This window comes from Diabrotica virgifera, chromosome 2 (genome assembly GCF_917563875.1).
Source record: "Diabrotica virgifera virgifera chromosome 2, PGI_DIABVI_V3a".
NCBI classification, from domain to species: Eukaryota; Metazoa; Arthropoda; class Insecta; order Coleoptera; family Chrysomelidae; genus Diabrotica; species Diabrotica virgifera.
In genome coordinates, this window is record NC_065444.1 from 96,183,549 (window position 1) to 96,198,456 (window position 14,908).

The 14,908-nt window shown below is 34.0% G+C and overlaps 1 protein-coding gene across 1 annotated transcript in view; it reads right to left on the bottom strand.

The window, feature by feature from the left end:
• Positions 1-821: 821 nt before the first annotated feature.
• The window catches only part of LOC114326389 (transmembrane protein 198), a 270,298-nt gene continuing 256,211 nt past the window's right edge, over positions 822-14,908 (bottom strand). The window contains exon 8 of the mRNA XM_028274749.2: positions 822-10,820. Coding sequence (XP_028130550.1) covers positions 10,656-10,820 — 165 coding nt within the window. The 3' untranslated portion in view covers positions 822-10,655. The remainder of the gene's footprint in view (positions 10,821-14,908) is intronic.

Sequence of the window (14,908 nt, forward strand, 5' to 3'; positions counted from 1 at the left end):
AAGTGATAAATTTTATTGAGCTCATGAGAATCGCAAAAAATGGCAAAAATTGCGCAACATTTTGATTTTTGTCGATGGAATAGTCTGATCAAAATATATCGAATTTCCAACGTCGAGGTGATACCAATGTTGATTAAAAAATTAATCTCGCGTGAGTAATAGACTTTCAAAATCGTCGGTTACTACAAGCGTGGTTTCTGAGAGAACGATTCATTCTACACAAAAAGTGCTAATAAATATTTTTATTCAGAATTATCTCAGCTATATTTCTTATTTACAGAAGATAAATATGCAGAAGATAAATTACGGTACATCAAACGGAAAGTGTTAAGAAAAATATATGGCCCACTAACTGATAAAGGCATACAAAGACACAGGATAAGAACAAATATAGAACTTAAGGAACTATACAAGCAACCTGACACTGCAAGAGAGCACAAGGCGCAGAGGTTAACTGCAGGTCTGGTGGTCTGGTCTGACCCAGAAGGAAGAAGACCACCAGGATCACCATGCACCAGATGTAGCGACAACATCGCTAAAGATCTCAATACCATGAGCTTAGAGATTAAAGACCTTTGGAATAAGATAGTAAACTCAGTCTGCAACCCACTACGGGTTGCAGAGCTACAGGGTAAGTAAAGAGGACTCGTTTCACTGATCTCAGTCCCAACTGTCTAGTTTTAGTAATTATTTTTTTGCTATATTGAACAAATTTTAACCACCCATCATTTCGAAGATGATCCTTTCCATCCATTTTCTGAAAACAATTCCAGATGCATTTTCCATCCATTGCGTATAAAAGAACAATAAATAAAACACTGTTTAGTTATGAGCAAATTTTAATTTCTTGTGCTATATAATAAAAAAATATTTCAACAAAATAATAATGAATTCATAATTCATTTCTAACCTTTGGTTCAAGTTAAAAGATTTTTAATATTCGAACGTTTATAGATCTTTGATCTTCTCGGCCGTTCAAAAATCTCAGAACCACCAAATAATCTCATTAAAGTAAAGTACTACCACATCAGTATAGTATTAATCGGAAAATATCGAGGATTCGATTTCGAAGAATTCGTGGTTTAAGAATCTTAAACAGTAGATTTACTTCTAATATTCTATTCAGATCAGCGGTCAATAAAGTTATCTGCACCAAGATGACACAAATCTTCATAGAGTGGAGGATAGGCACTGGAAGAAGAATACTGACCTATGCCATTATTTATCAACAATTTTCTAAAAGTTGCTGTTTTCATTATTATTAAACTGCTGCTATTGAATACGTACTATTACAATTTCACAGAGAGTTGATGCTAGTTTATACACTTTATTTTAAATTAATCGAAAAATCATCAAAACTGTGTCTCATTGACTCATAGTATCGCAAACGTCAATAATAGTCAGATCCAGTGAGATGTGGAATTAAAAAAAAATAAGAATGATACAAATTAGGTGAAACCTGATATACAGTAGAACCCCGCAAATCCGAACTAATTGGGGGGAGAGCCTGTTCGGATTCCGAAAAGTTCGGATTATCCGAAAGTTAGCCTTAACTAGTAGTTAAAAGCTTTCATTGTGATTTTGTGTAGCCAAACGTTCTCGCAAGAGTGTGGACAATATTTTTGGACTCAAGTTGACTACGAGAGAACCAAAGTAAGTTTGTGTTTAACCTTTATAAACACTTTATAAACCTACATATTAAAGTATAATATTTATTTTTAAGAAATTTTAAATGTCAAAGCCCTAGTAATCCTACATTGTCCAATTTTCTGGCTTTACTCTGTATAATAAACGTGTTTTTAAGTTTTTGTCTTGAATTTTTAAATTTTTTTCACTTTCCATTGGTTCGGATTTGCCGAAAGTTCGGATTCGCGGGGTTCGGATTTACGGGGTTCTACTGTAATATGAAATTTTAATAAGACTTAGATGATAAATATATCTACTTCTTCCAGCCTTAACAAAGTTTTGACTATTTAGGGCAAACCAGATTAGGTCAAACCGGCAAACAGGTGTATGTTCTCAAAAAAATTGATAGTGTGTAAAATTTCTTTTTATTAATCAGCTAAGTACTTTCAACACATTACGTGCCATCATCAGAGCTTCGTCCTATTATAAATCCTTCATAGAAGAGCAATTACCAAACAACACATTAAAAAACATAGATACTGGGCAAAGCCACAGATCTCGGGTATAAAAACCCCTTAAAATTAACAAATTCACATCTAAATTCTTTCTATTTTAAAAAAAGAATGTGTGTGTACTTTGTACGCACGTAAGAAGTTATACTTCTATTATATAATTTCAACGAAATAAATATACTTAACAGTTTATTTGTATTTTATTTAAATATTAAACTAACTTTCTTACCTACCACTTTCAAAAATTTTTTATTAAAACAATACCAAAAATAAAAAAAAAAGAATATGAATCGTCCGGGATTTATACCCGGGACCTCTCGATCTCTGGTCCAATGCTCTACCAACCAAGCTATCAAGCTCCGTCTACGTGACGTCTCGGATATAATTACACATCACGGTGACAAATAGATCAAGTGAAGTATAAAAATGAGGAAGACAAACCCAAAGACACAAAAATTATTATAAATAATACATTTACTAAAAACACTAATATATTTTTTTAATGACTTATTTGCGCTGATACATACATAACTTGAAAGATTAGCAACGAACTACATACTGTCTGTGTGCGCATGCGCCCAGAATTACAAAATTTCACTCTCAATCGTAAAGAAGTATAACTTCAAAAAGTTCACGTGAACTCACAATGGTTTGACGCAGCTATGTTGTCTTTTTTAAAATAGAAAGAATTTAAATGTGAATTTATTAATTTTAAGGGGTTCCTTCTAGGATTTATAATAGGACGAAGCTCTGATGATGGCACGTAATGTATTGAAACTACTTAGCTGATTAATAAAAAAATTTTTACACACTATCAATTTCTTTGGCAACATACACCTGTTTGCCGGTTTGACCTACTTAGAAGTGTGTACAAGTCATACAGTCTTTTTCAATTCAAAACAGATTAAACTAGTTTTAACCTACGCAGCCGTCAAGGTAGAATGCTTTAAGTAATTTAAAACTTATTTGAAAAAGTGTGAAATCTGACCATTTAAGAACTAATGAAAGGACACCGCACACATCTTATGGAAAATATAATGTCACTCAAATGCAATGACATTTACATGAATATACTAGTCTCGAAATTACAATCATTTCATATCATTACGCAAACTCCGAATTTTGGTTAATAACAGCGTAATTTGTAATTTAAAATTATGGAAATCACATTTTTGAAGACTATAAAACTGTCATTCATAAATACTATTACAGTGGCTATTGAAAACGGCTTAATCCAGCGTAAGCTAAGTCGATTGGAGAAACTATATACTTAGGTACGACTGACCAAATTATACCTACTTTATAATCTATAAGATAAGAGTAAGCCTCTGCCTTAATACCTGCAGAAAGATTTATGTACCGGCGATTCACAAAATCTATTTTCTCTCTATAACTCACGTACCTACCCATTTGATTTTAGATTTATTAATATCAATTTACGCCGTTGTTAATCAAAATTCAGAGTTGGCGCAATGATATGAAATTATTGTAATTTCGAGGCGAATTTATTATTCATGTAAATTTTATTGCATTTGAGATACATTATATTTTCCATAAGATGTGTGCGGTGGCCTCTGCTGAAGAAGACAGCTATTTCGAAAGTTTTTACTACACGATTGTAAAGATTTTTACTCCTTGTTTAGTGATTATTTGGTGGATACTGAACGTTCTACGGCTTTTTTTAATAAATAGTCTACACATATCCGTATATAATAGTTTGATTTACTATCAGGTATTTGTTACAATTTTTTGGCAGTATATTTACAGACTGTGACAAGGAAACGGCAAAAAATGCTTATTTTGGAATGTATTTTTTGCAAGGAAAATATTTTAAATACATTTTTGTCACATCCTGTGGATATAAGAGGGGTATCTAAGCGAAGAGTTAAGTATTTAGCTATATTCAATATGTTTCACAATGGTAACAATCTTAACAAAAGCAATGTTGATATATTTATCATGTGATGTTCTTTAATTTGAATTTGGAGGAGATAACAACTATTGACCCATAATAATAATAATAGCAGTACAAATACAGAAGTTTCTTAATTCTTTAACTGCCATAATCTATAATATCTTGAACATGACCTGCATGTACTTCTTCTTAAAGTACCCTCTTCTCAATGGAGGTTGGCTACTACAATTGCAAACTCTTCTCTATCTTCAGCTGTTCTTATTAGCTGTTCAAAATTTAGCCGTGTCCATTGTCGGATGTTTCTGAGCCAAGATAGTTTTTTTCTTCCTAGTCCTCTCCTTCCCTCGATATTTCCTTTCACTATAAGTTGAGCATATTGGTACTTACTATTTGTCAGTATTTACATAAGCCTAGTTATGATGTTTTTCTAACTTTGACTGTGTTGAAAAGTTTGAGGTATGCGAAATTTTGGGGATTCTCCGGTAGATCCACTTTTCAAAGACCTCCAATTTATTTACGGTTGCTGTTTTAAGGATCCACGTGTCAACTGCATGGAGAATGCATATGTATGTACAATAAATCTGCTTGTACAGAAAAATGAAATTCATGTTTATTAATAGGTTTGTTTCAACGGTTTCTGTTATCACAGATCCAGAACTAATGTATCACTTATAAACCATTTATTGTAATTTAGTGTATGCCAATACTTAAGCCATCGCTAATACACCCCAACGTTAAGGATATTTTCAAAAACTTATCCATGTTATTGATATTTTTACGTGGAACTGTAAATTTAAGCAAACTGCTATTTGAATCTATTAGGTGCTGTTAACAAGTTATTTAAATGGTTGCTCTAAATAGAAGGTATATCGTTATCTGGAAGTGTATTAGTAACAATATACTAATTGTAGAAAATAAATCAGCAAACTAACATTTTTCTTGAACACAAAGTATCATGACAAAGAAGTCATATTTATCCGATTGTTAACGAATTACAGAATTTCTTTAATGTATATGAAGTAGGGCTTTGGCAACTCCAGTTGACATTGAGTTTTTAATTTGCAATTTTTTGTTTGTTTAAACATGTTTTTAGCATTTTAAAATTTTAATATATTTTAATTTGAATGACTAGGAAAAGAAAAGTAATTTTGAAGTGTGTAAAATTTATTAATTCATAACTGAGCGCTTTCAGCTTACAAAGCCATCTTCATAGAAGTCCCGTCATTTGGAAAGGTACCTACTAATTTGCTTACTATTGCACTTGTATACAAGTCAAAATTTGAAGTTTCTTCCTAATCCACGCCTTAGCATTAAATAATTTCAATACTCAGTAGCAATTATAAGGAACTTCGTCTTTTTTATATTGATGCTAAGTCCCATGTTCTCGCTATGTTCTTCAATTTTATTAAGAAGGTTTTGGAGGTCTTCTATATTGTCTGCTATTAAGACCGAATCATCCGCATATCATATAGTATTGACCCAGGTACCATTTACTTTGATGCCGCTTTCGCATATCTCAAGAGCTTCCTGGAAGATACTTTCTGAATATAGATTGAACAGTAGTGGAGAGATAATGCATCCCTGTCTTACACCTCTGAGAATTTTTTGAGCTTGCGTTGTTTCATTATCCACCTTGACGACAGCTGTTTGATTCCAGTAAAGAGCTTCTATGCAGCGAATGTCTTTTTGATCTATGTCGAGTTGTTTTAGTATATATATATATATATATATATATATATATATATATATATATATATATATAATCGGTTCATAACGTTCTACAACGTCTTCCGATTCCCAATCGCCATTGCTCTCGATCGTAGCACATGTCTTCGTTCAAGCCTCTTTCTCTGATTTCCCTACGGATTCCTTCTATCCAGCTTTTCCTAGGTCTTCCTCTTTTCCGCCGTCCTTTTGGTGCCCATCGTAGCACTTGCTTGGGTAATCTGTCTTCTTCCATACGTTGTACGTGACCAAACCATCTTAGTTGCTTTGTTTTAGTATATGTACGAATTTATGATGTTGTACTCGATCGAAGGCTTTTTCATAATCTATAAAGCACATCATTACATCTTTCCTTTGATCGTAGCAGTTCTGAGCTAGCACTTGGGTTGCAACTAGTGCTTCCCTGGTACCCTGTATACACATCGACGTTCGTTTCACTTTATGTTTTGACTTAATTTGTTTGAAAATGAATCGTGACGCATGAGAAAAGTTATAGTGGAAGAACTATATATTTGAAAATTGTGAAAACTTAAAATACATCAAGAACAGCACATGGGACTTTCACAAAGACACATTAAAATTTTTGACTATGGTAAGGTTCAAGAACTCATCATCTTAAGTAGAGGCAACTGAGTTCTACCTACCATGATCAAAAATTTTAATGTGTCTTTTTAACCTTTAACAATTCTCAAATATAACAATTCAACATCCAAACAAGTTTTGCTAAAAACTGCATAACGAATTTTTTGTCAATAGTTACCAACAAGGAGATGCCTCTCCTTGTAGTGGTACTTAAAACATTTTAAAAACATTTGACCATAGCTCTGAAGATAAGCCGAAAGCGCTCAGCTCTTAATTAATAAATGTTACACATTTCAGTTGTCATAAGCGTCTAAAAAACATATCAGTCTTTACAATATTTTAATTTGCCTCATAAAATAAAAATAAATAAGTCATAATATAATTTTACTTCAATATAATAAAAAATATAATATCAGTATTGACATTACAACTATAAGATCAACCTGTTATCTGTAACTATAGAGTAGGAGGAATACGTTTTTGAAAATTCCTGCGATAAAGAACTGACAGCCCACAAAACAACAAACTTTCAAAATTATTGCAATCCTGCGTTTTCTGATTATCGTGAGTTATTTTCGCCAGTTATTGTACCTACTGTTATCTCTTGCGGCAGATCAGTTGGTATAATTGTAGAAAATAACTAATGTCAGTGTAAAAAAAGTTATGGTAAGAATAGAGATTGTTCTCACTCAAAATTATAACAAATGATTTCTAATATTCAATTATTTAGTAAATTATATTTTAGATTCGAAACTTTAAGCAGATCTGCTGAAATGAAATGTTCGACTTTGTAGCTTTTGAAAAGCTATAGAAAAGTACTCTGTTTGACTTTAATATCTTATCCACAACCTAACCTAAGTATCCCGCGTAATATCTTATAAAATTTAGACAAGATTATCCATATTATTGTCTTAATATAAAACAAAATACTTTTGAAGCCAAACTAAGTACAACGAGACAAAACGATAATGCCATCCTTATACTCTAACTTGCCCAACGCAACTTTTATTAAATGAGAATGCGAATGAGGAATAAAAGAGTCTTAAAATAAAGTAGAACTCGATACCGCGTTTTCAGTGAATCTCTATGCTCCATATAGGAGTTCAAGAACCTTAAGGTTGGCTATAACCCTTGCAAATTCGTCGTTATCATCTGCTTTCCTTAAAAGTGTCTATGTGTTTAATCCGGTCTAGTCGCGAACGTTTTTCAGCCAGGGCCCCTTTTTCCTTCGAATTTACGTTTCATAATCAGATGTAATAACTCGTACATATCGTTTCTAAATTGTGACGATGAGATAATTTTATCGTCAAGAGTACGCCAATGAATTAAGTAAAACGTGTTTTTGTACCGTCTTGGACGATATAAAAGTCGGATCGAACCCCTAGTTGATTTATTATTCTTGGAGCGTTGATCGAAGAATAATAAACAACAGCGAGGTATAAGAGGTGAGTTTATGTAGGTAGTAGTTCCCGACCATTCTCCGCTGTCGTTTTGGCGAGCTGAGCGAATCCGACAGTTTTCCTCTTACCTATCCTTTTATCTATCCTTATACGAGCGGTGATCGTATATCCCTAATATGTCTTTTCATCTGGCGAGCTGAGCGAGATTCCCTTTCTTCCCTTTCCTTATACATTTATGTCGTATTAATAAAAGCAGTTCCTATTTCACGCGATCGTCAAAATCATTTATTCATGTACAAAATATCGTCACATCGGCCCGAACAGAAAGCTCGATGCGTAGATTATAAATATATTTTATTAACGAAATTAACGAGTAATTAAGGCTAATTATCTTATCTGCTGTATGTTTTGATTCCAAATAAAAATGTCTTAAAAAAAGCGAACTCTTTTCTTCGACTGATTTAGTTACCTGGAGCAACAACGCAACAACCGCGTTACAAAATATGTGCCCCAAATTAGCTGTTTTTCTCCTTTTAATGGTGGCCAACGTTCTCTGTTTCTTCCCATTCTGTGCAACATCATTTCGTTCCTAATATGATCGGTCCGTGATATTTTCAAAATCTCCTAAAAAGCCACATCTCAAAATCTTCCAGCTTTCTCATTAAGTCAACATTAACAGTCCATCGGCACCGTAAAGAAGAATAGAGTGGATATAACATTTTACCATCCGATATCGGATTTGCAGATTGAGACTTTGGTTACTCAGAAATATCCTCATCTTCAAAATTGCTGCTCTTGATTGGTCTATTCTTGATCGAATTTTTGATTTCGGATTTAGGGTAGGTATTTCATTTTGTCCACTTGTTCAATATCTTCATTTTTATCTGGATCCTTGTTATCACTTTACCCCTTTTACTGATAACCATGGTTTTTGTTTTTTTATATTTATTGTTAAACTAAACTGTTCCCCAGTATCACAAATTGTGTTTAGTAGCGTCTGCAGGTCTTTTTCACTTTCAGCGGTAATGACTGTATCGTCGGCATCACGAATGCTATTTATATTTTCACCATTTATCTTGATCTCTTCAGTAGAGTTTTCAAGTGCTTGTGTAAATAACTGTTCGGAGTATATATTAAATAGTAATGGTGAAAGTACATAGCCCTGTCTCACTCCTCTATTTATCTGTTGCACATCCGTGCTATTTCCATCTAATGTTACCACAGCCTATTTGTTCCAATAGAGATTTTTCAGTATGTTATATCATTTTTGTAGAGTCCTTTTCAGTTTAGATATTTCATGAGAATATTACGTTTAACTTTGTCGAAAGCTTTCTCATAGTCTATAAATGCGATGAAAAGATCTATTTGTTGGTCTCGACATTTTTGGGTAAGAGTTGTAAAACTATATATAAAGAACCTTATAATAAAGTAAATTAGGGCTATTTCTAGCTAACGACTTCACAAAATGATTTATTTTCTGCTCCGGTTACCTGACTTCTCCTATCTGTTAAACGAATGGAAGTTCGGCATTCATTCAGTAGCGTATCAGCGAATGTTCGTTACTACTAAGTGCCACTAAGTGTTAGTCAGCCTTTTTTATCTGATATTATTGCGTCCGTCACTGTTCCATTGTGCAAAATTTAAAATCTGCGCAACCAAACTTAACTATAATTGGCGTTTGATATACTTAACATAAACAAAGTTTTATTTAGGTTATGTTTTACTGCTTTTCTTGACTTAAACATCCTCTATTTTTTATCTTAAAAATCTCACATCTCTATCTAATGTCAAATCTTGATAATCTGTTATATAACAAAGGTATACTGCAAAACACGCACCACGCTAGAACTATTTTAAACCACTGGTAAAAGGATAGCTCCAGAAAAAAGACTATTCAGAATTGATTACCTCATTAATACAAATTTTATAAATTTCGGCCCAGAAATTTGTTCTACAACAAATGCAAGAAATCGTTATCATTAGCACTTTTCTAAAGTCACTACCGATTCTGCTGATATCTCTTTTATATCTCAAAATTTCTATTAGATACAACTTATATAATCGTCTTATATCGTCTCATTTGTGGTCTTCAATATACAATGTACTTGTTTTTAACAGGACCATTTGTGGTCTTTCTGGCTTCATTCAGGCCACCTTTAATTTTAATGCATTAACTCTGTCACATTTATTGTCATTATCGGAACCACATTATGGCCCAATACTCTCCTTTTCATGCTGATTAATAGATAGTTTTTAAACTGATCTACTCGTATATTTATGTGCTACATAGGTTGACGGTTATTTTATTATTCTTCTTGTACTTGTAAGGAACTTCGGTTTTAGAAAGAAATACAAACTCTCTCTCTCTCTCTCTCTCTCTCCAGTGGATCGCTGGCAGGCCCGTTATCGCCGGCCCTGATAATGGGAAGAATAATCTAGCCAAACAGTGCCATGTATTAATAAAATAACGTACAAAACTGAAACCCATAAGGCATTCAGATACCCTGACAATGTTATCGTTTTGTCTCTTTGTTATTGATAAAGCAGAATTGTCGAAAATAACAAAAGAATTGTGTAATTCTTACAGAATATAGCGTGTCAAATCTTTTTTAGTATATATTTCTAAATAACTTTTTAAGTATTTGTTTATATCTCTCATCAAGTCGCTCACTTTCGATATCATCTTGGCGCCCAACTTTGGACTCTTTGTACATACTATTCCAAAACACCATTTTGTTTTGTGGGTATACTCAGTCATGTTAACGATTATTTTGAAACACCTAGTACATGAAACAAAAACATCACTTTACTTATTGTCTTAAAGCTTGAAATACTTTAAAAACGATCTAAGCATTTTCTGATAAATGGAAAGGAAATATGTGGCGAAAATCTTTTTCATCGTCGGGCGGTTATTTCTGTCTGACTGTCATCCTCGCTCTCCGTCAAAGCTGCCAGTTGAGTGTCTGGTAGTATTGTGAGATGGGTGGCATCGGACTGCAGTGTGCTGCATTCACCTTGACTATCACTGTTATCCTTTTTTTGAAGTTGCTGCACAAAATTCTAAAACAACAATAAATATATTTAGTACCTATTTCATATCAACAAAAGTAGATTTCTGTGAGTACTTTGGCTATTTATGGTTAAAGTGAAAAAAGTAAAAAAGCGTTAAAAGATTGCCATACCGTTAACTTTATTTAACACCTGTCATATTCTAAAGTCAGTTGACTAGTTCATTTCTTCCACATTGTGGTTGGAAACAAAATATAGCGTCACCTTTGAACTATGACCAATTAGACGTAAGTGGTGGCAATTTTCTGTCATTTTTTTTACCAAATATACATAGTGAAGAATACGAATTTGAAGTATGTAGGGGAAACTAGTGCAACGTAAGATAAAAGCAAAAATTAAAACCGGAAAGAAAAGCTGGATAAAAGATCGTTGCGAAGAAATGGAATCCTTAAAAGGAAATGGGGAGAGCTTTGGGCTACATAAAAAGACAGACTATGCCTAGAAAATCTAGACATACTAAGCTTTGTCCCCCTTCAGGATAATAGACCGAATCTTCCTATCTTATCCATGTAAAGTTTATCCGGTCCTCCTATTATTCTTGCCTTTAATTCGGGAACAACGCGAAATTAAAGAAAAAAATAGAAAATATACTGAAACAATTAAAAAGTGGCAAAGCTGCTGGAAGTGACAACCTACCGATAGATTTAATAAAGGCCGACGCAAAGTTCAGTAAGCTACACAAACTGTTTAACAAGATATGGACCGCTGAGGAGCTCCCAAAGGAATGGAATGAGGGTGTAATCATTAAGATACCAAAAAGGGCGATCTAAGTAAATGCGAGAATGGTCCAGTAATAATACAGCTAAGTGTCACATCCAAAATAATGTCCAAGATAGACTGAGAGATTGCATAGACTGAAGCCAAAGCTAGACTATGGTCTGTTTTTAAACCAGGAGGAGTAGTTCAAATTTAGCGCGCCGTAATGCTTGTTTGTAATTGGTCCAACCGCAGATAAATTTACTCCACTGTTATCCAATTTTGACACTACTGTCATTTCATAGGTTAATTAAGTTATATCGGCGATTTTTTGTGTTTTCTGCGTTATTCCTTTAATTTTTAGGTTTTTACCATTTTTTAGATTTTTAGGATTACCATCGAAGGCCGATATGATCAACCAAAAAAGAAGATGTATTTAATGATTTTTCTAGTGACTTTCTTGGGTGTGAATATGTCTTTTTAGTGTACCCCTCTTGGTTTAAAAACCAACCATAGAAGCAACCAAGCAGGCTTTGGCACTAAACGCTCCACTATGGACCACATTTGTACTCCAAGGATTATCTTGGAACAAACTAGTGAATGGCAAAAAAATAATATAATGTTTATTGATCAAAAATGAATAACCATTTTCAATTTCGTTGCAACACGAAACTACAGCCGCATCATTATTCCAGTTCAATCAGAGAGTGCAGCAAGCACCTCTACCGGTTTCGAAACTTATTAGTTTCTCATCAGGAGGCACATATGCTGCTCTCTCTAACCCAACTAGGATAAACCCCGGTGTGCAGTCACGGATTGCAACGAACGAAATGGCAGGGATGCCCTAGCGGCAACTGTTAGCAAAAACCTAAGTTTTCAATCTAATAGCACATAAAACAACATCCAAAAATGTTACTCTACATCCTACCAGACTGAAAGCAATGGGAACCTTCTCTGGTAACACCTCCGAGGCTTCTACAATTTGCAAGCCATAACGGATGCTGAGACTAAGGAAGATGAGGGAATTTTACAATTTATAATTCACGTCCCATCTGCTCAGCGCGGTAAAGTTTCAACGAGAATGGTTCCCTTCGTACTCCAATCAGAGTAAACATGTAAATCAAACTACAGCCGCATCATTATTCCAGTTCAATCAGAGAGTGCAGCAAGCAAGCACCTCTACCGGTTTCGAAACGTATTAGTCTCTCATCAGGAGGCACATTGAACTGGAATAGTGATGCGGCTATAGTTTCGTGTTGCAACGAAATTTAATATATAATAAAAACTTGGTATTTTTTTGAAATTTAATATGGTTATTCATTTTTGATTTACATGTTTACTCTGATTGGAGTACGAAGGGAATTATTCTCGTTGGAACTTTACCGCGCTGAGTAGATGGGACGTGAATTATAAATTGTAAAATTCCCTCATCTTCCTAAGTCTCAGTATCTGTTATGGCTTGCAAATTGTAGAAGCCTCGGAGGTGTTACCAGAGAAGGTTCCCATTGTTTTCGGTCTGGTAGGATGTAGAATAACATTTTTGGATGTTGTTTTATGTGCTATTAGATTGAAAACTTAGTTTTTTTATGTTTATTGACTTTGAAATGACCTTAACGGTATACACAGAGAACAAATGTGGAAGATTCTAAAACTATATGGACTACCGATGAAATACATTAACCTGATCTGAGTATTCTACAAGGAAAATAGAGCCAGAGTGGAACATGCGGAAGAAATGGTAGAAGATAAAGGTATACAAAGCGGAGTTTAACAAGGAATGATGTGTACTGTCCCCGACATTATTCCTAATAATAACGGATTGGATCATGAAGAAAGTAAGCGACAAAAAACAGGTATTATGCAAAAGAAGATCGACAAGCTTGCAAAACAATCCAACGTAATGGGACTGAAGATAAGTACAAAGAAACGAAACTCTAAAAAACAGCAACCAATAATCTCAAATCGAAATAAATGGAAGACAAATAGAGGAAGTAGATAAATTTACATATCTGGGATCAATCATGAAAAACAGGCGTCAGTAGATCAGTTATAGGAAAGGTACAATAGTAAAGGCACAACATGCATATAACTCCTTAAAGAAAATTTGTAACACAGCAAATTTTTGTTAACAGCTGTATTAAGAGTATATTATTGTATAACGGAGAATCTTGGAGACAGGAAGAAACAACTACCAAAATTACAAACCTTAATAAATAAGTCGTTGAGAAAAATCCTTAAAATATACTGGTCGGATAAAATAACAAACGTAAAACTATGGGGACGCCAAGTGCCTGAGACTAACGAGTCTTGCCTGAGCTAAGAAGCAGAAGAGACTATGAAAACGAACAAAATAAGAGAAAATAACAGTCACGATTAAAAGAAGGAAATGAAAATGGATTGGCCATACTTTAAGGAAAGACCAAAATAATATAACTAGACAGGCATCTGAATACTGTAACAAGAGATCATGAAATAATTATTAGACTGAGATCGAGAGAGGTCAAACAGAGAGCGAGAAATGTAGAGGAATGGAAAGGACTTAAAGAGGAAAATTCGAAAGAATAAAACAGAAGAAAATGCGCTGATCCAGCCGATCAGCCATCATTCACTTTTGGCTAAGAAACGCAAGAGCGCCCAATGGTAATTGAACAAAAATACCAGCATTAATCTGCCATTATGAGATTCATTTTATTTGATTCTCATTCGCCCCTTCCTGGAAAATGGACGGTAAACGGCATTTAGAAACTATATTTAGGTTAAATTGCATCTGGTACTATTTCCAATTATGGGTGATTTTTAATTATCTACCCAGATGTGATCCCTGTATCCTTTTGCCCTGCTTCCTGGCATCTTATCTGCCTCCCTATACAGAGAGGTGGAGCAGGACTCCATGAAGGCTGTTAGGATAATCGAAATTACTCCTGTTATGATTGCTTAATCGTTATAATGCTTGTCGTTGAAGCTTATTCAGCTTATGGGCGTTTCACTTAAGCCGCTTATTATACAGTATGCGGCAAAATAAACAGTACTGAAATGAATATTGAAATGTTTATGATTATTTATATATCTATAATACATGATATAGCCTTGCAAACATTATTAACGACGACGCACGTTCCCAATAAAACATATGTTAAAGATGCCCTCTGGCCAGTGGCGGATCTACGGGGAGGGAAAATGAGGAAATGTCCACCCTAACAAGGTCCAAAATTAAAGAAAAAAAATTGTTCAAACATAAAAGTCTATTAGCTTACATGAAACCGAAACCACAGAAAGACAAATTCAACCCAATAAACACGCTAGTTAGGAAAATTAAGGGAACTTAATGCCTATAAGTTATTATTTATGTCTTTTATGTAATCTGAGTTTATCTTTTTTATGTC